Here is a 24,290-nt window from a genome sequence, read left to right as displayed (position 1 = left end):
TAATGATGATGTGTATAAGGCCATCCGATATGTTAGAAAGAGAAAGATGAATTGTGACCAGGACACAATCCTATCCAAGAATAAGAGGAACAATCCGGGCAAAGCAAAAACAGACAAGGTGCACAATACTAGTTGCAACATTATTAAAATTGGTGATACAGTCGATTTGTCGGCCCTTTTATTCACCAAAAAAAGGAATTTTCTTATCAAATCCAACCAACAGCGGGTTAAGGCCAAGGATCTGTCAGGCAAGTTTGTTGTTTTATATTTTATGACACTCGCAGCTTATTACGACGATTTGGGCACAGTGTCAAAACACTTGGTGGATATACATAATAAGTTACAGCCCAAAGGTGATTTCGAGATCGTCCTTGTTGCAATTAATGATCATTTTTCTCCCGATCCTCATCAAATTTTTATGAAAATGTTTTCCACAATGCCATGGCCTGCCATTCCGTTTTCAGATTTAGAATGCAGGAAATGCCTTGAAAACCTGTTTAACAATTATCACAGAATGCCTTGTTCTGTAATCATTGACCCAACAGGTTTTGTTTTGCAATATGATGCCGACCCTTTGTTTCTCAGGTACGGAGCTGCTGCTTATCCTTTTACCAACGAAAGAATACAATCCATCAATTTGGAAGATAATCTACTTATGCAGCAGCCTCTTTCCATTCAAAAACTATTGGCCACTCCTGAACGTGATTATCTCGTCAACAACAATGGAGACCAGGTATGCATGCTAAATCACCATTTTTTGATTTTAACGATATTAGAAATTTGTCTGTTTTGTTGTTAAGAAAACAGACAAATTTGTTTTGTCTGTTTTCTTAACAAAAAATAAAGATATTTGTCTGTTTTGCATAGTTATTAAGATGTTGCTTAGTCGTCGTCTAGGCTGAAATCAACCGTCTTGATTCTACTAGGTTAGGCGAATTAGGAGGAGTCTAGGTGAGCGACGCCTAGGCATACATTAGGAGATTTAGGCAATCAAATATACGTAAATGTGTGCTTTTTTTAATATATGATTTGATTTTACCTATTTTCGTCTTTAAGTGGTTAAATTTATAAAGTTGTACAATTAAGTATTGAACCATCATACTTCTAACAAGAGTCTCAAAATTAAACAAACAAAAGTTAGTAAAATATATTTGTTTCAATCAAATAGACTAATCTTTAAATTAATAATGTAATTATTGTTAGAATCAATTAAAATGTATGCACATAAATATCTAATATATACGCCTATATATATAGTAAAACGCCTAATTCCCCTAATGGACGACTAGGAGGGCACCTTACCTCCTAGGCATCCAGGCAGTTCGCTATTGTCTTTGTTCTTCTTTACGCCTTGACAAGTATGCTGTTTTGTATTACTAGTTTTTTCATATGTACATTCAACTATACATACTTTTACTAACATCGGTTTCTTTCTTTACAAATGCTACTTAATTTGGCAGGTACCCCTCGATGGTCTTGATCATAAGGCAGTGGGCTTATATTTTTGTCCATGTCTAGATAAACATGATGAATTACACACCACAGGGGCACTTAAGAAGCTTTATCAAGAGTTGTCAGAAAACTCGAAAGAGTTTGAGATTGTTCTTATATACACACACGGCTGGTGCGAGCATCATGAGGATACATGTGGTCGCATGGTTGAAGATTCTTTCTTGAATGGAATTAAGACAATGCCTTGGTTGGCACTTCCTTTTAACGACACAAATTGTAGTAAGAAGTTGCAGAGGATATTCCAACAACCCCAAGAGCTCGGAGTGCCAGTACCAGCAAGGATGGTGATTATTGGACCTCATGGAAAATTCATCGAACTGTTGGGCACTCATATATTGTTGAGTTATGGTGCTCCAGCATACTCGTTCAGCTTTCGCAGTGCTGTCAATTTAGAGCTTGAAATGTTAAAAAAATTAAAGCTGGAGATGTTCTGGGATCTGGACACTGTCTTTATGCACACAAATGGGTCCCGAGTTCGATTTTCACAATATATTGGCAAGAGAATTATAATCTTATTTCAGAACGTCCCCGGTACATTCAACAGTTTTTGGAGGGAGATGAAAGCAAGGTATATTAGGATGAAGGGCACCGACGATGAGTTCGAAGTTATCCACATCTATAGGGGGGTCTATATTAATCGTGATAAGAAGATTGTAGCATCTTTCCCATGGTTTATGCATGCTCATCTTGATCAGGGCTCAGAAGCAAGAAAGTATATAAACCGTGTTTGGCCCGATGTTCTGACAAATTGTGGACTTATTGCATTTGATCAGGACGGATCGATTGTTAGAATGAAAAAAGACCCTGAACTTGGACAAAATATGGTATTTCCCTTTTATCAGGATGGAGATATGGAAAACGAGGTCTCGCTGCATGTGAGAGAGTACATTAATATTAAATGTAAATTAGAATGTGTAAATAAAGGGCCAGACCCAGAAGACTGCTACATGACATAATGATAATGAAAGTAATTCTGGATTCTGGTTTTTGTATATGTACTGTGTACAATGATGATGAAAGTAATTCTGGATTCTGGTTTTTGTATATGCGTTTATATGAAAGTAGCGACCAATGGTTGTGTGCTTGACTTGTCTCTGCAGCTGTAATGAAATCTATGAAGGAGGATTTTGGGCATCTGATATGGCAGCCTCCCAGGTAACTATATATTTTCTTTGAATCTGTTTTTGGACCCGAGTTGTTTTTCTTGATTTCTTTGTGGTTTCTCGCTTCGAGCTGAGCTGCTGTAGTTTTAAGTTGCGGTTTTTGGAGGTTTCTGAGCAATTTGAAAGCCGTAGGTATTGTTTAGTGCTGCTGTGGGGTCTGCAGAATCAGGGTCTGTTTCTCTGGTTTTGTGTGTGTTATCTGTTGAAGCTATGCAGATGGGTCTGCAGGTTGCTTTCTGTTTTCGGGGGGTGGTTCGATCCTGGGGTTTCAATTTGCTGCAGATTTTTGTCTCGAGTCTGGGAGGATTTGGTGCAATGTTTTTTGTGGGATTTCATTTTTCTGCAAGATTTTGCTTCGGGTTCTGCTGTTGCTTTTTTCAATTTCTGGATTATAGCAGTTCAGGGGTCTTGGGTTTTTGTGCTTCACGTCTCGAGCTGCGTGTAGAGAATTTGCTGGAGTATGGCAGGTTTATGTTTTTGCTGTGCTGCGTTTGATTTACATGGTCCTTGGGAGCAGATAGAGATTTTTTCTGTCTGCATTTTCCTGGATTTGTCGAGCTCATGGACTGTTTTTTGTGTTGGTGATTGGTGTGTGGTTGGTGTTTGGAGTGTGCATGTTTTTCTCTTCTTGGATGGGAGGCATAGGTAGTGCTGCGTGGATTTCATCTATTGGCTGGGAGTTGGCAATTTTCTCCTGGTGTTTAATTTGGAATGTCATGGTCTCTTTTGGAATGCTGCCTTTTGCTTGTTTAATTTGCTGGTCTATTTGCTTAGACTAGCTTTATTTTTTAAGTTAGTGTTTTTCTCTTTCTCAAGCTAGTCCTTAGAATTCTTGGAGTTTTGTTTCAAGTCTTCTTTGTGGCTAGTTCAAACTCTTTGTATATTCTTTTAGTCTATTAGATTTTACGAGGCTCGACCTCATTTACCCAAAAAAAAAATCCTTTACAAAAACCAAAACAGGGTAGCACAAACTGAGCTCTTTTTGCTTTAATTTTATACTAATATAAAGATATTCATGCATATCTTGGTTCGTTTTTTTACTTAATTTTCAGAGCTCATGATTAGGGGGATTTCCCTTGAAGGCATGCATAAATTTTAAATGGGAGTGCAAAGTGATTTTAAATAAGGATCTATTGGACAAACTCAAGTTATGGGGTTACAAAAGATATGACACACTTATTCGAGCTTGACAGATTCTAAATGGTTTTAGCTGTAATACTTGGTCATAGGTGTTGATGCTGTTGTTTTGTACAGTCCTCGAATTTTTGAGAAGGCTGGGATAAAGAGAGATGACCACAAGCTACTCGCCACCATAGGTATTGGAATCTGCAAAACTATTTTTGCTCTGATATCAACATTTTTGCTAGACAAAGTCGGACGGTGCCCACTGATGCTTTCGAGTATGGGGGCCATGGTAGTTGCTCTACTCGTACTCTCAGGCTCATTATTTGTTATTAATCACTCGCATCAAAAAATTCTGGGTTGTAGGCTGGAGAAGCAAGAAGAGGACAAAAAATTGATTCAGAATTCTAGGTTTGTATCTTCTGCTCAATTTTTGTGTTTACTGCTCCTTCCATTACAAATTATCAGGAATGCTTGCTTAGTTGCGCTTAAATTGGTAGTTTTCTGTTTAGAGCTTTTTTCTTTGGCCTTGCTATTAAACACTGTATACATAAGAAGAGCATTATTTGGCAAATACATATGAAGGATTTAATTTCGTTTCATATACAAATTTTGATTGCATGACAATGATACTCTGATGTCGGAAAATCTGCAACTTCTTATTGCTGTCACGAGCCATAAGACCAACGCCATTCTACGCAGACTCCTCAAACAAAGCCATTCTTGAACTAATAGAATAAGGGTTAACTTGATATTAAACAAAGAAAAAATTTATCTTTGATCCAATATTAAAGGATTAAGAAGCTACAGTATGGATCCTCTTAGTCATGTATGCCGCAAATCAAATATGTAAATTTATAAAATTTTGAGATAATACAAATAAAAGATTTTTAAGAGTTTAGGCATAAATAAGAAGAAATATTAAATATACTAAAGATTGTGTCATGAAATATCTTGATCCAAGCTGCAAGTTTCCAAATTCCTTTAATCTCATGTTCCATTATTTCCACATGTGTATACAAAATCAGAAAGAGGGTCATTTGGACCACAGTTTGAATTACGTGATGACAAGGTAATAAGCAATTGAATATGAACAAACCAACATGAAACATAATTGCAGACCTTCTGTAGGAGGCAAGTTGACATTGAAAAAAGCTTTACTAAACCTGCTATCAGTGATACTCCATGTTCCTGGATGATCCACTTACAATTAAGTTATCTTGGCACAGGAATTTTTTGGCTGCCGGAAAAGTTTAAAGCAATATAGTGCATTAAAAGAAAATGAAAACCATTTTCATATAGGATATATGTTGGTTTCGGACTCTTTGCTTTCTCTCTCCCAAACTCGATCAGATTCAAATCAAGTTGTAGAGCGAAGGAAAAAAACAATGGAAATGCCCTCCGTTTTAAACACAATTGATTTTATCGTGCAAATTTTATGTATAATTACTTTAAAATTATTTTCAATGAATTAATGTATGTGTATACCTGTACAGTTTTTGATTCATCTGTTTTGAGGGTATGCAGGCCGTTGCAGTTCTTAGGAAATGGGCAGGCAGCCCTTGGAATTCCCAGGAAGTGGCCAGGTACCATAGCCATGGTATCATTATACTTACTTTCAGTGTTTATTTTATCTTTAAGTTTACATATTAATCCTGTGGGGGTTTAGGTCTATATTGAAGGAAAAAAACAATGGAAATGCCCTCCGTTTCAAACACAATTGATTTTATCGTGCAAATTTTATGTATAATTACTTTAAAATTCTTTTCAATGAATTAATGTATGTGTATGTGTGTACAATTTTTTATGCATATATTTTGAGGGTATGCAGGTCCTTGCAGTTCTTAGGAAATGGGCAGGCAGCCCTTGGAATTCTCAGGAAGTGGCCAGGTACCATAGCCATGGTATCATTATGCTTACTTTCAGTGTTTATTTTATCTTTAAGTTTACATATTAATCCTGTGGGGGTTTAGGTTTATATTGAGCTCCATATAAATTGGGTTTTGCGGATTATCCATCTTATGGAAGTTTATGTTGAGCTCTCATACTCTCTTTGGACCTTAAATATATAATCACTTTCTTCCGAGCTTTGTTTGTTCATTATAAGATGCATGACATAATTAATTTATCTTTAATTTTGTACGTCTTTGTTCTTCTCTGTTTTTAGATATTTTCTGATTTATGTAGGATGCCTATGAACATCTCTTTTTAGTTAAGTATTCAGGCCGCTAATTGTGACCACAATGCGTTATGCATAAAGGCATGCTATTGAATTCAACAGCCACATTAAGTTTATTCATTCACATTTTTCCAGGCTTCCTATCAGATCCCTCAGATTTGGTGGTGTTGTATTGTAAAAACAGACGAAATTAAAGGAAAAAGCAAAGAACTAAATTGAAATATCCTATGCGTTTATATGAAAGTAGCGACCAATGGTTGTGTGCTCGACTTGGCTCTGCAGCTGTAACGAAATCTATGAAGGAGGATCTTAGGCATCTGATATGGCAGCCTCCCAGGTAACTATATATTTTCCTTGAATCTCTGATCGATTTAAAATTGATTGTTTAAAGCATAAATCATATATTTAGCTCTATTATCTCTCTTCCAAATAATATGTGTGGATTTTAGGCAAAAAAAATTTTGATTCAAAACTTCAGGTTGCTCAAAGTTCCCTTACATGAAAATATTAATACCTTTAAATTTACTGCACATGGATGTGACCTTCTGAAACTGTGCAGTGCATAGGTCAACAAGTACAACCCAAAAGAGGTCGTGGCTATGTTTTTTTCCTGTAAATTGATATAAATACTTCTGTACTTTCATGTGGCTTCATATTTGTTTTAACAGAGAAACGTTTGACAATATGTGTCTACATATAAAAAAGGAAGTTATAATAGGCTGTCGTGAGATCTTAAATTTAGCCCAATTGTGTATTTAAATTCTTTTAGGCGTAATTATAAACAATTTTTGCTTTTTATTTTCCCTTTATACTATTTCTTTAGGTTTAAATGTGCTTTGCTGAACTGCTTAAGTTGTAATTTAGGTGCAATATTTGGTAATATTCCACCAATAGTGGTGTCATTATTATTAAACTTATTTTGGATGTTATTTGTCGTATAAGGTTTACAATACTGGATCCATACCATTAACGGGTGAGTAGCTTTTTGAGTATCATGTGGAGGTGCACCTATCTGTCATGCCATCCATTCTGAATTTGATGGTTTTCTCCGTTTATGTGTTCTAGCTTGCTGATATGTTAGCACAGGCTACATACTATATTTTCCCTTTTTTCATCTCTTTTCATGTAATTAAAAGCTTTGTCCGAGGGGTAGGTCTAGTGAGTTTTTGGTGTGGTGGTTGGGGGTTTCGATGCTGGGTTGTAGTAGATCAGAGTTTTGGGTGGTTTTGGGACATGGGGAGTGCCCGAGGTGTGGATTCTGTCTGGAGTGGGGGTTTTATTTTGCAGGTTTTTAGGTCTGAAGGTTTAGATGGGTTCTGTAGTGCTGTTGCAGGTCGTGTAGAGGGTCTGGTTTTTTTCGAATGCTGGAGAGGTTTTGCTCATTTTCAGTGTGGAGTTTCGCTTCGAAGTCGTGATGCTGTAGTTTCAAGTGGTGGTGCTGTTGTAACTTCGAGCGAAGTCTGCAGAATAGGGGAGTTGTTCGTGCAAAGTTTCTCGTGGTGTGACTTCTGTCTGGGGTTTTGGCTGGGTTCTGTTATTGCTGGAATTTGTTTTTGGGCCCGAGTTGTTTTTCTTGATTTCTTTGGTAGTTGCTCTACTCGTACTCTCAGGCTCATTGTCTGGTATTTATCACTCGCATCAGACCGTTCCTTGGGCTGTTATTTTGGCAATAATTTCGGTGTATTGCTTGTGTCAGTGTTTAAGCATTATGCTCAGGATTACAACCCTTGTACCGATATAAAGAAAAGCTTCAACCTACGCAGGCTTCTTGGTGATATGCCTAGCATTGAAACTCTTAAGGGCAATATCATCAGCCTCTGGATAAAAGTTTAACAAATTAGATTTCTTTCCTTTTCTTAAATTAAAATATGTCTCTTGTGTTTTAATTTAATAATGTACATACATAGTTTTTGGATCCAGGTTTAACTTTTCACAATTATCTAACCTCAACAATGGAGAACTTGAAGACACTGAAATTATGTAGTGTTGCATTTAATGACGTGTATGTGATTTCAAATGCTCTGTGCTTGCTCAGAAGTATGCCCATGTTGGAATGACTTGAGATAAAAGTGGTGAGTGCTAGTACTAAATTGTGTATTAATTGTTAAAATATTGCTGAAACTTAGATGAGGCACCAACTGATAATTTGTTCTTGATTTCAACTCACGATGCAATGTATATGTTACACTCTTGTAATGCAGGGTTGTGACATGAACTGTGGGAGAAACGTAGAGTTAACAGCTGGACAATATTTGGAATCACCAGATTGTGAGCATGTAACTCTAAACCAACTCCAAAATGTGAGCTCCTTTTATTAAAGCTTTGTGAATAGAAATTCAAATCTATGAGTTCAATGCACCTTAAATTACGTACAAAAGAGACAAATAAATTAGGACGGAGGGAGTATCTTGGAGGAGTTGATCTGGCCTCCATGAATTCTATGAATTGATAATAGAAAGTGAAGGTGACAGGACAAATATTCATGCAACTTAATTCCTGAAGGATAGAAAACATGACCAGGAATTGGTCTTTGAGACATGAGACCTATTTCTTAAAACAGGTACATTCAGTCAGAAGTATGTTCAGCTATTGAGCATTTCCCAAGAGCACCGTCTATTTGCATTCACTCGCTAGTCTTTCACCTCTATTGTTAATAACTCTCACAAACTGCAGTCAGATATTCTTTTTGTAATAAATTTTTGGATGATAAAACTACTAATCAAACTGAGCTTTGGACAAGCCAATTCACGATGCTATGTCAAATACAGAGTTACGTTTTTTTTCCACTGTCAAGGCACAAGGAAAGAAATTGATGATCAACATTCAAGTAACACTTTATTACTCTATTAAAAAACCCGCCATATATTACCATTTCACAATAGAGTTCTCTTCACTCAGGTCCATTGTCAAATACAGAAATTTTGTCTTCACTTATATCAACACTGCAATAAAAGTGACTGATCAGCATTGTATGTCAAGAATGTAGACTGTTATTAATTTCAAACAGTATCTTAAGCCACAAGTATGAGCATCAAAAGTACATAATAATTGAAGTAGTCAAAATCAGAACGTTGTTTTATAACAGAAAAAATATATTGCAAAATCCATGAAATCTGGTAACATGTGACTTAGAAGCAAGATTCTTAACAGAAGTCCGCTTATCCAAAAAAATTCCAGTTAAAATATACTGATAGCCAAGATAGAAACAAAAAATTTGAGCAGAGTAGTGTTTTCTACGATTTAATAGCTGATCTAGGTTGTTACATGAGTAAAATGCCAGCCCACAAAGACAGATTGCTTAGCTAACTATATTTTCATAGATTCAGAGGGGTTAGATTTTACCAATTGAGCATGCAACTGGTGGAAATTTATAATGACAATATACATTTCTTAAATTAAAGAATGCATAAAAGGGATAGGGTATTTCCTTCAGACAGTGTTCATGAGAAGCAGCATAATGCATTCATATTTGGTGTAAATGTTAGAAAAATAATACAAGGTCCCTAATGTAAGATTTGGTGTTGATTACAGAGGTACGCCAATTGAATAATAAACAAAGCTCTTTTACATTTAGGAAGGGAAAACAATCAATCACAATGCACTCTGATAAATTAATAAAAGCATAGGATGATTCCCATAATGCCAAATTAGATAATCAGGCCCTCGAGGATTTCTTACCTAATCAGCCTTGTCCTGTTATTCTTGGACCAAATTGCTTGTAGAGAATTGTCTTGCTGGCTGCGTACACGTCCAAGACAGCCTCTGACACTACAAGCAGCTCCAAGTCACGCATTAGTTGCTCAAGGATTGTAAGTGAAACTAGGTGGTTACCAACTGTCTTCTCTAGCTGTGAAACGTGAAATGTATCTACTCGACTCATCGACTGCATCATGAAAGTATTCTACAACAATCAAATGAAGTAATGAATGATTAAATCACATTAACAGTAGTGAGAAAAATGAAGCAACCAGCACAATCTACACAATGTCTAATCTTTTATAATCAAGTGACAAATTTATAAATCCTGCCCATAATTAGATTAAAAAATACACCATCTTACAGTGAAAAAGAAACAAAAAGGAACACTTTAGAAGCCCTCAATCTGTGTACAAGTCGGAACATAAACTCATTATTGTGCATCGAGAGCACAACTCAACAAAAGTATCAAGTGATTTATGCATTCAACTCTCATTGAATCCCTCGAGTCCTTCAGCTGGGAGGAAGCTCTCCGTGTGGCTGAGAACTCCTAGGAGGAAGCTTTGAGATGGAAATTCAACGTACTTGGTCTGTTTCTTCCTGTAGTCGTACAACATTTCTCCTAATCTAGTTTTTCCAAAAAACTGATTTGCACCAGAGTAGAGAAACAACCAATCTATCTCCTCCGAACCAGTGCCAAAAGTGAACATTTTGTTCCAAACCACCTCACCAGAAACTGCTATTGGTGTCCACAAACTGAGCTCCTTTTCAACAAGTGACCCGTCAGGAACAGTTTTAAGGACCACAGCCACGGAGCCCTCAAAATTCAAAACGTTGGACTTCCTTGCATGAACAAAGCTTGGGTACGAAATCAGTCCAAACAGTTCGGTATGCAAATCAAAAGTTATAATGAAATCCACACCTTCCATATACAAAACCCCGTCAACAACGGGACCAGACCTCAAAACAGGGGATGGGGGGTAATAGAGAAAACTTGGTAACTCAGTATCGACCTTAATGACCCTCCAGGAATCAGAATTTGAAGAATACAAATGCGCTGCTTCCAAACCCACATGTTTATTATCAATTTTCTGATATTCAAGAAATAAAACCTTAAAGTCACAGGATACACAATCAAATCCAAACCCAACTTCAAATTTGTAGGCTTTTAGGACTGGTCGTGGGTTGTCGATGATAACAGTGAAGGGTGTGTGCGGTTTGTCAATAACAGGGGTGCGTGGTGGTGGGTGGAATATTGTATGTCTCCTCTCCTCAGTCATGGTGAAAGCCGCAGGTGGAAGCATGAGTTTCTTATACATCCTAGTTAGGGGATTTAATAGATATAAATCAGCTTTAAAGTTATGAAAAACACAAACAACACCGTTAGAAGAGCTTACAAATTGTAATAAATCAAAAGGGGGCATCAAGGGGATATTCACCGAATAGTGTTTGAGAGAATCGGGGTAGAGAATAGTGGCAGCGTGACAGCCTTCATTATCGTCTACTCTAGAAGTAATCATAATAATAGAGGGTAATTTATTTACAGAAATTAGGTGGTGAGCAATGTGGAATTTAGGTGTTGAAATGATAGAATGCCATAACTTACAAACATATTTACATCTGAACAGCGAAATGACACAAGTGCGAGAGAGTATGTTGAATATAAGGTCCTTCGATAAATACCTCTCAGCACTTGAAGATAAGATCTCGGCCCCTGCATTGTCTTCTTGAGTTGCTTTTGCTTTGCCCGGATTGTTCCTCTTATTCTTGGATAGGATTGTGTCCTGGTCACAATTCATCTTTCTCTTTCTAACATATCTGATGGCCTTATACACATCATCATTATTTTTACTACTGGATGATGATGATGATTTGTTATGATGTTGTTCTCTAGTCGTATAGTTGAACATCTTTTTGTTGCGCCTCTTGTTCCTATTAAGAGAAGTTAAATGGTTCCTCTTTCTCTTATTAGATGATGATGATGATGATTGGTTCCTCTTTCTCTTATTAGATGATGATGATGATGATTTAGCGTAAAGATTAGATATCTTCTCCTCTTCTTCTTCTTGTTTAGACATATTGTTCATCTTCCTCTTCTTCTTCTTCACAACGGCACAACGGATTGAGGTGCCCAAATCACTCCACATCTTCTTCCTCTTGTTGTTGATGGTTGATGATTTTGATTTATTCTTCCCCTCCTCCTCGACAACATCATCATCATCATCATCATCATCATGTTTACACAAAATCCACTTTCCAGCAGGAGGATCCATCGATTGATTGATTGAGTTTAATTTTAATATCTGTATTATTCTGGGTTTTACTTGTTGTGTGTGTCTTGCCCCAAATCTTCCTTTGCTGTGTGTATATATATATATATATATAGGCTTCAGGTCGTTTATCTTCTACTGCCTGTATACTTCCTATTTGGCTGCACATGGGTTTGAACAAACCGATCAACGACACCCAACTCAACCCTTTTTCAACCCGAAAAACCCCACCTAATGTAAACCGAATTATAGATGAATTGTTTTTTATCAACCCGACATAAATGGGTTGGGTACGGATTACAAATATTTTTACCATAACCCAACCCAACCCGATTCATTAATATATTCTCCATAATTTTATATAATTTTTTAAGTTTGACATATATTTACGCCTCTTCTCGTATGTTTTCACGTAACTATTATAGTATCTTAAATGTGTTGTGTATTATTTTCTCATCTCCAATATCATATTAAGTTTCCTGGGTAATAATTTTATTTGTTCAATTTATGTTTGCATATTCATTTTCATCTGTAGATGTATCGTTAAAACATTTAGTTATGCATATAATTTACGATATGATATACATTACTAAAATTATGATGTTAATCAAATTTAAATATTAGTACTTTAACTATAATTATACAAATTTCATTTTTATCTAAATTTTCAAGATGAGTGATAATAAATAGTATTAGAACTTTTTTTATCGGATCATTCAACACATCCAAACCAACCCAACCCGACCCAAACCGATGTACGACGGGTAGGGTTGGGTAACGAAATTATATTTTATGGGTTGGGTTAAAAAAATTCAAGTCGATTTAATTGGGTCGGGTTGTAAAATCGCCTTTAACCCGGCCAACCCGACCGATGTGCACCCCTATTTCCTATTTGGCCGGCCAACCCTTTTTCGGGCTTTGTTTCCAAATATTTATTTATTTAGTTTTCAAAAATATTATTTTATTTAGTTTTAAAACTAAATAAAATAATATTTTTTTAAAACTAAATAAAATAATATTTTTATTGTATTCATAAATAAAAATATGGTGTTTGAATAATAGTAGAATAATATAATTATATTTGATTTATGATCGTACTAAGGACATACTTTAAATACTTATTCTAATAAGATATTATTTTTAATCGTCTACTTTTAATTATAGAACATTAATGCTTGAGATTGTTTTGACAGTATAATATCAAATTTTTAAATAAAAAATTTCTTACGCTTATGTTATGTCATCTTTTAGCATGACAAATATTTTTTAATAATCCCGTAATTTATTAATTATTAATTATGATTAATTAATATTAACCTTAGGCAGTTAACATAAGGATTGTGAATAAAGGTGAAGGTTAATTTGATATGCGTGCAAATCAATTTCCACACAAGAATTTTTTGCAACAACTGCGGCACTACCTATTAGGGCCGCTCATGGATTACGTAACCCGTCAAACCCGACCCGACCCAACCCAATCCTGAAATGAGCCGTTTAAACTGAACCGTTTAAAACCGTGGATTAATTGGGTTATTTTTTATTTAACCCGTTTATAATGGGTTGGGTAAGATTTTATCCTTTTAAAAACCTAAACTAACCCAACCCGGTTATATAACTAGGCCCAACCCATTTTAAATATTTTACACTCCCTGATTCCCTGACCCCGACCCATTTACAATATTACTTCAGAACTTCCCCCAACTAAACCCTAGTTAGTCTGTATAATATTACATTTCATATTATACAGCCGCTCCTCACTCCTCAGTCCTCACTCGTCACTTCAGTTCTATCTCATTGGCTCCAAATCTTCAATTAATTTGTAAGATTCTTTTAATCTCTTCAATATTTTGTTTTATTCATATTGATTTGCTGTAAGTATTGATTTGTTTTATTTGAGAGTTGTATGATTTATTTGTCAAATCTTTGATAATCCTCAATTAGTATTTTGGCTAATCTTAATCTTTGGTAACTTAAATGACCTGTGGATGTGGTGATTGTAACTAAATGAATGACTTGTGATGATTTAATAGGTAGTGATATTCATTTTAAACTTGATTTGATTTGTTTATTTTAAATCTTTGGTATGATTTGATTTGTTTCTTGATTTAACTTATTTATTTGTTTTTAATAGATTAATTTATAAAGTCTTGACTGAGTGCTCAATCTTTGTTTTGATATATATTTATTTATTTGTTTGGATTTAGGACAAAAATATGGAAACAACATTCCCGCCCCCGATATCTGATTCCACTCAACAAATTCCTCCAGTGATCTTAAACACCACCCAAAACCCAAACACTTTCCTAACCCCAAACTCTGATCAAAACTTAACCCCCTGATGAACCCTCGATTACTAATGGTGAACTTAAATCCCCTAAAAGGGAGACTGATGATGTTGACCCACTTACAACCAAGAGAAAACCTACCAGAACTTCTGATGTGTGGGATCATTTTACCAAAATAAAGGGTGGAAATCATAAGGGTCCAAGATGCACATGTAACTATTGTGGAGCGAACTATGCTTGTCATAGTACAAGAGTTGGAACAAGTAGTTTGTGGGCTCACTTAAAGAAATGCAAGAATTATCCAAAAAATATGGCTGATAGGAAGCAAAAGGTGCTTAGCTTTAAACGTAGATTTGAAGGAAAGGGCAGTTTGTTGGTAGCAACATTTAAAAAAGTAAGATGTCGGAATGCCTTGGCGAAGTTTGTGGTGAAGGATGAACAGGCCTTCAATGTTGTGGAGGGGGAAGGTTTTAAGAATTTGATCAATGAGCTGCAACCTAGGTTTGTGGTCCCAAGTCGAATGACTGTTATTCGGGACATTTACACGCTGTTTTGTAATGAGAAATCTAAATTGATGAAAGATTTGACAGCCGCTGGACAAAAGGTGAGTCTAACAACCGATTGTTGGACATCCCGAACTCAAATGTCCTACATGTGTCTCACTGCACACTACATAGATTCTGATTGGAAGCTATAAAAACAGATAATCAACTTTTGTCAAGTTTCAAACCATAAAGGTGAGACCATTGGAAAGGTGATTGAGGGCTGTTTGCTTGAATGGGGGGTTGAAAAAGTATTTTCTGTTACACTTGACAACGCATCAGCCAATGATGTAGCAATTGGTTTTGTAAGGAGAAGGGTCAATGCATGGAAATGTGTTGTTCTTGATGGTGAACATCTCCATGTTCGACGTGGTGCTCACATCATAAACTTAATTGTCAATGACGGACTAACAAAGTTGCATGACTCAATAGTTGCAATCCGTAATTCCGTGAGATACATTCGTTCATCTACAGCAAGGCTACTTAAATTCAGATGTTGTGTGGAGAAGAAGAGAATTGATTATAAGGGGGGACTGGTCTCAGACGTGCCTACAAGGTGGAATAGCACGTATATGAGCTGGATGCGGCTCTGAAGTTTGAAAAAGCATTTACAAGGTATGAAGAGGAGGACGACAAATTTTTGAGCTACTTTATGGAAAAAGAGAACGGTAAAAAAATGATTGGACCTCCATCGTCTAATGATTGGGAGTCAGCAACTGTTTTTGTGAAATTTTTGTCTACCTTTTATGAAGTTACGTTGAAGTTTAGTGGCACTTTGCACCAAACTTCAAATAACTTTTATCATGAAATATGTGAGATTCACACTATGCTGGCCGAGTTAGTAGATCAAGATCATCCTTTATTGTCTACCATGGCTGTTAGCATGAAGAGAAAATACGACAAATATTGGGAAAATGCGGATAATATAAATCCAATGTTGTTCTTGGCTGTTGTACTCGATCCCGGGTACAAAATGAGGTACTTGAAGTACTGTTTTGAATCTGTATATGATGCTGAGACGGTTGCTAGGATTGTTGTGAAGGTGGAGTCGATTTTGCACGGCTTACATGTTTGTTATAGTACTAGAGTTAGAGATGGTTGTACTAAGGTTAGTTTTCTGGCTGCACTGTACTTTATAATCTGTTTTCTGATTTCTGTAGTGTTGATCAAGCAGTTTTAGCCTAGTCAGTAGATTTCTGTAGTGTTGATTTATGTACTTTAGAAGAAGATAATAGCTTGGTATAAATTGGTGTTGGTCAGTATGCAGATGATTGAAAGAACTGAACATGATGGAAAACTAATATATTTCAAATGCCTAGTCACGAGTCATGACCACAAACACAGGGAAGTTAGTTTACAAATATTGTTACTTGCTGTATTTTGGCAAGTATTAGTTTACAGTTTTAGCCTTTGACTTCCTGGAATTTGAAGTTATGTACTAATTAATAGAAAATAATGAAATAGAGCCCCATATACTAATATTGGAGTCTGGAGATGCTAACCACACCACTCCAGCAGGAAAATTGTTTTTCTGATCACCAACTCTTCTAGTTTGAAGAATGTAAATAGCTATCTTGTGAACTACATGACTCACTCTTTGCTAGACATTTGACAGTGTTGCCCAACAACACCTTAACAGTTTTTAGATGCCATCTTCTTTTGGACAGTGATCATGTTTCTGTATTGACTGTGATATACTTATTGCTGCTAGTGAATATGTTTATTATCTAGGTTCAGTCATGTTCTGTACTTCCAGATTAGTAGTATAACATACATGTTTGACTTGTAAATGTTAACGTGTAACAGGACAGTGGAGGTCCTTCTCCAGTTTAAACTGTTGGCAAAGAAACACGGAAGAGAAGGTTGTTGGAGAATTATATGCAGCAGCAGCAAATGGGAACAACGGAGAAAAAGAGTGATCTTGACATCTACTATTCTGAAGAACCTCTAGACCCTATGACCGATAAGTTCAACATTCTTAATTGGTGGAAAGACAATACTAGCACGTACCCAACTTTATCTTTGATTGCTCGAGATATTCTTGCTATTCCAGTTTCGACTGTTGCTTCGGAATCTGCATTTAGTACAAGTGGACGAATACTGGATGCTTTTCGGAGTTCTTTAAGTCCAAAAATGGTGAAGGCGCTCATTTGTACTCAAAGTTGGTTGAAGGGTAGTCATGGTGGAATTAAATCTAATACTTATTTGGATAAAACTCAATCCTACGAATTTCTTGAAGTTGAAGAAGGTGAAAAACACTTTTCGATACATTTCTTGAAGTAGATTTTATAACATGTTTTCTGAAATTTCAAATATTGTATATTTTGTAGATACTATTGGAAAAAAGAAAGGCAGTGTTGGATCAAATGAGAAGTGCAATAGTAGAGCCAATGTTATTAATCTCATTGATCACTGATTGTCACTATTCAGCCTATTTTGTTTAAATTTTAGACTGTTTTGTAGTATGCTTCGGGACGTACTATTGATGGGTGATGTAATATTTGGGATTGCTTAAACTATTTATGGATGATGTAATATTCTGGATTCCGAACTATTTATGGATGATGTAATATTCTGGATTCAGTACTTAATTTCCTGCTTTTAATTTTTTAATTTTTGTATTTTACAATGAACATTAGTTATATGTAATTTTGACAGCTTTATTTCTTTCAACCCGATTAACCCAACCCGGCCCAACCCATCACATAGTTAATAGGGTTGAATTTAATATTTTTTTTGAGATTAATGATTTAATATTTATGCCGCAATAAACGGGTTTGGTAATTAAATAGGTAAAACCGGCCCAAACAAGCCCTGTTACTATTGTTTTTGTAAACAATACAATTGTAAAAACTACAATTAAACCGACGGAACATCTCCGATTATCCAACGAGATTAACTAAATTTGTTGACTATAATAATTATTTAAAATATAGATAACAAAATATATGTATAAATTTTAAAGATATTCACTATAAATTTATCTATATTTTTTTATTACCAGTTTTTAGACATCGGCTATATATAACCATTCATAACCACTTATCTATATTTTTTCCTAAAGATTTTATTTTACCTATCATCATTGGATTGCATCAATTGATAAAATGAGTGCCACATAAGCTATTACTAAGAGGTTATTTAGTTTTAAAACTAAATAAAATAATATTTTTGAAAACAAAATAAAATAAATATTTGGAAACAAAGCCCGAAAAAGGGTTGGGCGGCCCAATAGGAAGTATACAGGCAGTAGAAGATAAACGACCTGAAGCCTATATATACACACAGCAAAGGAAGATTTGGGCAAGACACACACAACAAGTAAAACCCAGAATAATTCAGATATCAAAATTAAACTCAATCAATCGATGGATCCTCCTGCTGGAAAGTGGATTTTGTGTAAACATGATGATGATGATGATGATGATGTTGTCGAGGAGGAGGGGAAGAATAAATCAAAATCATCACCCATCAACAACAAGAGGAAGATGTGGAGTGATTTGGGGACCTCAATCCGTTGTGCCGTTGTGAAGAAGAAGAAGAGGAAGATGAACAATATGTCTAAACAAGAAGAAGAAGAGGAGAAGATATCTAATCTTTCCGCTAAATCATCATCATCATCATCATCATCTAATAAGAGAAAGAGGAACCAATCATCATCATCATCATCTAATAAGAGAAAGAGGAACCATTTAACTTCTCTTAATAGGAACAAGAGGCACAACAAAAAGATGCTCAACTATACTACTAGAGAACAACATCATAACAAATCATCATCATCATCCAGTAGTAAAAATAATGATGATGTGTATAAGGCCATCATATATGTTAGAAAGAGAAAGATGAATTGTGACCAGGACACAATCCTATCCAAGAATAAGAGGAACAATCCGGGCAAAGCAAAAGCAACTCAAGAAGACAATGCAGGGGCCGAGATCTTATCTTCAAGTGCTGAGAGGTATTTATCGAAGGACCTTATATTCAACATACTCTCTCGCACTTGTGTCATTTCGCTGTTCAGATGTAAATCTGTTTGTAAGTTATGGCATTCTATCATTTCAACACCTAAATTCCACATTGCTCACCACCTAATTTCTGTAAATAAATTACCCTCTATTATTATGATTACTTCTAGAGTAGACGATAATGAAGGCTGTCACGCTGCCACTATTCTCTACCCCGATTCTCTCAAACACTATTCGGTGAATATCCCCTTGATGCCCCCTTTTGATTTATTACAATTTGTAAGCTCTTCTAACGGTGTTGTTTGTGTTTTTCATAACTTTAAAGCTGATTTATATCTATTAAATCCCCTAACTAGGATGTCTAAGAAACTCATGCTTCCACCTGCGGCTTTCACCATGACTGAGGAGAGGAGACATACAATATTCCACCCACCACCACGCACCCCTGTTATTGACAAACCGCACACACCCTTCACTGTTATCATCGACAACCCACGACCAGTCCTAAAAGCCTACAAATTTGAAGTTGGGTTTGGATTTGATTGTGTATCCTGTGACTTTAAGGTTTTATTTCTTGAATATCAGAAAATTGATAATAAACATGTGGGTTTGGAAGCAGCGCATTTGTATTCTTCAAATTCTGATTCCTGGAGGGTCATTAAGGTCGATACTGAGTTACCAAGTTTTCTCTATTACCCCCCATCCCCTGTTTTGAGGTCTGGTCCCGTTGTTGACGGGGTTTTGTATATGGAAGGTGTGGATTTCATTATAACTTTTGATTTGCATACCGAACTGTTTGGACTGATTTCGTACCCAAGCTTTGTTCATGCAAGGAAGTCCAACGTTTTGAATTTTGAGGGCTCCGTGGCTGTGGTCCTTAAAACTGTTCCTGACGGGTCACTTGTTGAAAAGGAGCTCAGTTTGTGGACACCAATAGCAGTTTCTGGTGAGGTGGTTTGGAACAAAATGTTCACTTTTGGCATTGGTTCGGAGGAGATAGATTGGTTGTTTCTCTACTCTGGTGCAAATCAGTTTTTTGGAAAAACTAGATTAGGAGAAATGTTGTACGACTACAGGAAGAAACAGACCAAGTACGTTGAATTTCCATCTCAAAGCTTCCTCCTACGAGTTCTCAGCCACACGGAGAGCTTCCTCCCAGCTGAAGGACTCGAGGGATTCCTCCTACGTGTTCCTTTTTGTTTCTTTTTCACTGTAAGATGGTCTATTTTTTAATCTAATTATGGGCAGGATTTATAAATTTGTCACTTATTATAAAAGATTAGACATTGTGTAGATTGTGCTGGTTGCTTCATTTTTCTCACTACTGTTAATGTGATTTAATCATTCATTACTTCATTTGATTGTTGTAGAATACTTTCATGATGCAGTCGATGAGTCGAGTAGATACATTTCACGTTTCACAGCTAGAGAAGACAGTTGGTAACCACCTAGTTTCACTTACAATCCTTGAGCAACTAATGCGTGACTTGGAGCTGCTTGTAGTGTCAGAGGCTGTCTTGGACGTGTACGCAGCCAGCAAGACAATTCTCTACAAGCAATTTGGTCCAAGAATAACAGGACAAGGCTGATTAGGTAAGAAATCCTCGAGGGCCTGATTATCTAATTTGGCATTATGGGAATCATCCTATGCTTTTATTAATTTATCAGAGTGCATTGTGATTGATTGTTTTCCCTTCCTAAATGTAAAAGAGCTTTGTTTATTATTCAATTGGCGTACCTCTGTAATCAACACCAAATCTTACATTAGGGACCTTGTATTATTTTTCTAACATTTACACCAAATATGAATGCATTATGCTGCTTCTCATGAACACTGTCTGAAGGAAATACCCTATCCCTTTTATGCATTCTTTAATTTAAGAAATGTATATTGTCATTATAAATTTCCACCAGTTGCATGCTCAATTGGTAAAATCTAACCCCTCTGAATCTATGAAAATATAGTTAGCTAAGCAATCTGTCTTTGTGGGCTGGCATTTTACTCATGTAACAACCTAGATCAGCTATTAAATCGTAGAAAACACTACTCTGCTCAAATTTTTTGTTTCTATCTTGGCTATCAGTATATTTTAACTGGAATTTTTTTGGATAAGCGGACTTCTGTTAAGAATCTTGCTTCTAAGTCACATGTTACCAGATTTCATGGATTTTGCAATATATTTTTTCTGTTATAAAACAACGTTCTGATTTTGACTACTTCAATTATTATGTACTTTTGATGCTCATACTTGTGGCTTAAGATACTGTTTGAAATTAATAACAGTCTACATTCTTGACATACAATGCTGATCAGTCACTTTTATTGCAGTGTTGATATAAGTGAAGACAAAATTTCTGTATTTGACAATGGACCTGAGTGAAGAGAACTCTATTGTGAAATGGTAATATATGGCGGGTTTTTTAATAGAGTAATAAAGTGTTACTTGAATGTTGATCATCAATTTCTTTCCTTTTGCCTTGACAGTGGAAAAAAAACGTAACTCTGTATTTGACATAGCATCGTGAATTGGCTTGTCCAAAGCTCAGTTTGATTAGTAGTTTTATCATCCAAAAATTTATTACAAAAAGAATATCTGACTGCAGTTTGTGAGAGTTATTAACAATAGAGGTGAAAGACTAGCGAGTGAATGCAAATAGACGGTGCTCTTGGGAAATGCTCAATAGCTGAACATACTTCTGACTGAATGTACCTGTTTTAAGAAATAGGTCTCATGTCTCAAAGACCAATTCCTGGTCATGTTTTCTATCCTTCTAGAATTAAGTTGCATGAATATTTGTCCTGTCACCTTCACTTTCTATTATCAATTCATAGAATTCATAGAGGCCAGATCAACTCCTCCAAGATACTCCCTCCGTCCTAATTTATTTGTCTCTTTTGTACGTAATTTAAGGTGCATTGAACTCATAGATTTGAATTTCTATTCACAAAGCTTTAATAAAAGGAGCTCACATTTTGGAGTTGGTTTAGAGTTACATGCTCACAATCTGGTGATTCCAAATATTGTCCAGCTGTTAACTCTACGTTTCTCCCACAGTTCATGTCACAACCCTGCATTACAAGAGTGTAACATATACATTGCATCGTGAGTTGAAATCAAGAACAAATTATCAGTTGGTGCCTCATCTAAGTTTCAGCAATATTTTAACAATTAATACACAATTTAGTACTAGCACTCACCACTTTTATCTCAAGTCATTCCAACATGGGCATACTTCTGAGCAAGCACAGAGCATTTGAAATCACATACACGTCATTAAATGCAACACTACATAATTTCAGTGTCTTCAAGTTCTCCATTGTTGAGGTTAGATAATTGTGAAAAGTTAAACCTGGATCCAAAAACTATGTATGTACATTATTAAATTAAAACACAAGAGACATATTTTAATTTAAGAAAAGGAAAGAAATCTAATTTGTTAAACTTTTACCCAGAGGCTGATGATATTGCCCTTAAGAGTTTCAATGCTAGGCATATCACCAAGAAGCCTGCGTAGGTTGAAGCTTTTCTTTATATCGGTACAAGGGTTGTAATCCTGAGCATAATGCTTAAACACTGACACAAGCAATACACCGAAATTATTGCCAAAATAACAGCCCAAGGAACGGTCTGATGCGAGTGATAAATAACAGACAATGAGCCTGAGAGTACGAGTAGAGCAACTACCAAAGAAATCAAGAAAAACAACTCGGGCCCAAAAACAAATTCCAGCAATAACAAAACCCAGCCAAAACCCCAGACAGAAGTCACACCACGAGAAACTTTGCACGAACAACTCCCCTATTCTGCAGACTTCGCTCGAAGTTACAACAGCACCACCACTTGAAACTACAGCATCACGACTTCGAAGCGAAACTCCACACTGAAAACGAGCAAAACCTCTCCAGCATTCGAAAAAAATCAGACCCTCTACACGACCTGCAACAGCACTACAGAACCCATCTAAACCTTCAGACCTAAAAACCTGCAAAATAAAACCCCCACTCCAGACAGAATCCACACCTCGGGCACTCCCCATGTCCCAAAACCACCCAAAACTCTGATCTACTACAACCCAGCATCGAAACCCCCAACCACAACACCAAAAACTCACTAGACCTACCCCTCGGACAAAGCTTTTAATTACATGAAAAGAGATGAAAAAAGGGAAAATATAGTATGTAGCCTGTGCTAACATATCAGCAAGCTAGAACACATAAACGGAGAAAACCATCAAATTCAGAATGGATGGCATGACAGATAGGTGCACCTCCACATGATACTCAAAAAGCTACTCACCCGTTAATGGTATGGATCCAGTATTGTAAACCTTATACGACAAATAACATCCAAAATAAGTTTAATAATAATGACACCACTATTGGTGGAATATTACCAAATATTGCACCTAAATTACAACTTAAGCAGTTCAGCAAAGCACATTTAAACCTAAAGAAATAGTATAAAGGGAAAATAAAAAGCAAAAATTGTTTATAATTACGCCTAAAAGAATTTAGATACACAATTGGGCTAAATTTAAGATCTCACGACAGCCTATTATAACTTCCTTTTTTATATGTAGACACATATTATTTGGAAGAGAGATAATAGAGCTAAATATATGATTTATGCTTTAAACAATCAATTTTAAATCGATCAGAGATTCAAGGAAAATATATAGTTACCTGGGAGGCTGCCATATCAGATGCCTAAGATCCTCCTTCATAGATTTCGTTACAGCTGCAGAGCCAAGTCGAGCACACAACCATTGGTCGCTACTTTCATATAAACGCATAGGATATTTCAATTTAGTTCTTTGCTTTTTCCTTTAATTTCGTCTGTTTTTACAATACAACACCACCAAATCTGAGGGATCTGATAGGAAGCCTGGAAAAATGTGAATGAATAAACTTAATGTGGCTGTTGAATTCAATAGCATGCCTTTATGCATAACGCATTGTGGTCACAATTAGCGGCCTGAATACTTAACTAAAAAGAGATGTTCATAGGCATCCTACATAAATCAGAAAATATCTAAAAACAGAGAAGAACAAAGACGTACAAAATTAAAGATAAATTAATTATGTCATGCATCTTATAATGAACAAACAAAGCTCGGAAGAAAGTGATTATATATTTAAGGTCCAAAGAGAGTATGAGAGCTCAACATAAACTTCCATAAGATGGATAATCCGCAAAACCCAATTTATATGGAGCTCAATATAAACCTAAACCCCCACAGGATTAATATGTAAACTTAAAGATAAAATAAACACTGAAAGTAAGCATAATGATACCATGGCTATGGTACCTGGCCACTTCCTGAGAATTCCAAGGGCTGCCTGCCCATTTCCTAAGAACTGCAAGGACCTGCATACCCTCAAAATATATGCATAAAAAATTGTACACGTATACACATACATTAATTCATTGAAAAGAATTTTAAAGTAATTATACATAAAATTTGCACGATAAAATCAATTGTGTTTGAAACGGAGGGCATTTCCATTGTTTTTTTCCTTCAATATAAACCTAAACCCCCACAGGATTAATATGT

General features: G+C 35.9%; 1 protein-coding gene and 3 long non-coding RNA genes across 7 annotated transcripts; 2 read left to right on the top strand and 2 right to left on the bottom strand.

Annotated features, from left to right (window-relative positions):
* Window positions 1-4,091: 4,091 nt before the first annotated feature.
* LOC141703725 (uncharacterized) lies at window positions 4,092-7,731 on the top strand. 2 transcript variants are annotated; one of them, XR_012567651.1, is made up of 4 exons: window positions 4,092-4,208; window positions 5,325-5,687; window positions 6,112-6,313; window positions 7,673-7,731. It is a non-coding gene; the product is annotated as an uncharacterized LOC141703725 (long non-coding RNA). The 2 variants fall into 2 exon arrangements; XR_012567650.1 differs by lacking the exon at window positions 7,673-7,731 and adding an exon at window positions 6,919-7,327.
* Window positions 7,732-8,551: 820 nt separating this feature from the next.
* On the bottom strand, window positions 8,552-11,764 carry LOC141703729 (uncharacterized). 2 transcript variants are annotated; one of them, XR_012567655.1, is made up of 3 exons: window positions 11,356-11,722; window positions 9,655-9,877; window positions 8,552-8,918 (listed from the first exon to the last, which is right to left on the bottom strand). XR_012567655.1 is itself a non-coding variant. In XM_074507159.1 (3 exons), the coding sequence occupies exons 1-2, from the start codon at window positions 11,757-11,759 to the stop codon at window positions 10,158-10,160; spliced, it is 777 nt and encodes a 258-aa protein (XP_074363260.1). In that variant the 5' UTR covers window positions 11,760-11,764; the 3' UTR covers window positions 9,740-9,877; window positions 10,037-10,157. The 2 variants fall into 2 exon arrangements, 1 of the variants encoding a protein (XP_074363260.1); XM_074507159.1 differs by lacking the exon at window positions 8,552-8,918 and adding an exon at window positions 10,037-10,530 and having other exon boundaries at window positions 9,740-9,877; window positions 11,356-11,764.
* A 1,840-nt stretch (window positions 11,765-13,604) lies between these two features.
* LOC141703727 (uncharacterized) lies at window positions 13,605-17,360 on the top strand. The gene is made up of 4 exons (XR_012567654.1): window positions 13,605-13,761; window positions 14,147-15,877; window positions 16,576-17,017; window positions 17,100-17,360. It is a non-coding gene; the product is annotated as an uncharacterized LOC141703727 (long non-coding RNA).
* Window positions 17,361-21,700: 4,340 nt separating this feature from the next.
* On the bottom strand, window positions 21,701-24,137 carry LOC141703731 (uncharacterized). 2 transcript variants are annotated; one of them, XR_012567657.1, is made up of 5 exons: window positions 24,045-24,137; window positions 23,419-23,620; window positions 22,185-22,309; window positions 21,934-22,098; window positions 21,701-21,804 (listed from the first exon to the last, which is right to left on the bottom strand). It is a non-coding gene; the product is annotated as an uncharacterized LOC141703731 (long non-coding RNA). The 2 variants fall into 2 exon arrangements; XR_012567656.1 differs by lacking the exons at window positions 23,419-23,620; window positions 24,045-24,137 and having other exon boundaries at window positions 22,185-22,577.
* Between the last annotated feature and the right edge of the window lie 153 nt (window positions 24,138-24,290).

Source organism: Apium graveolens, unplaced genomic scaffold (assembly GCF_009905375.1).
Source record: "Apium graveolens cultivar Ventura unplaced genomic scaffold, ASM990537v1 ctg7043, whole genome shotgun sequence".
NCBI lineage: Eukaryota > Viridiplantae > Streptophyta > Magnoliopsida > Apiales > Apiaceae > Apium > Apium graveolens.
The sequence above is the reverse complement of the archived record's forward strand: the minus strand, read 5'-3'. Positions and strand labels throughout refer to the sequence as shown.

What these genes read in the sequence shown, in the direction of transcription:
- LOC141703729 (XM_074507159.1), bottom strand. Translation starts at nt 11,759, where the DNA reads ATGAACAATATGTCTAAACAAGAAGAAGAAGAGGAGAAGATATCTAAT. An exon ending in TTATCTTCAAGTGCTGAGAG is followed by an intron (nt 10,531 to 11,355) that starts GTATTTATCGAA and finishes TTCGTACCCAAG; the next exon opens with CTTTGTTCATGCAAGGAAGT.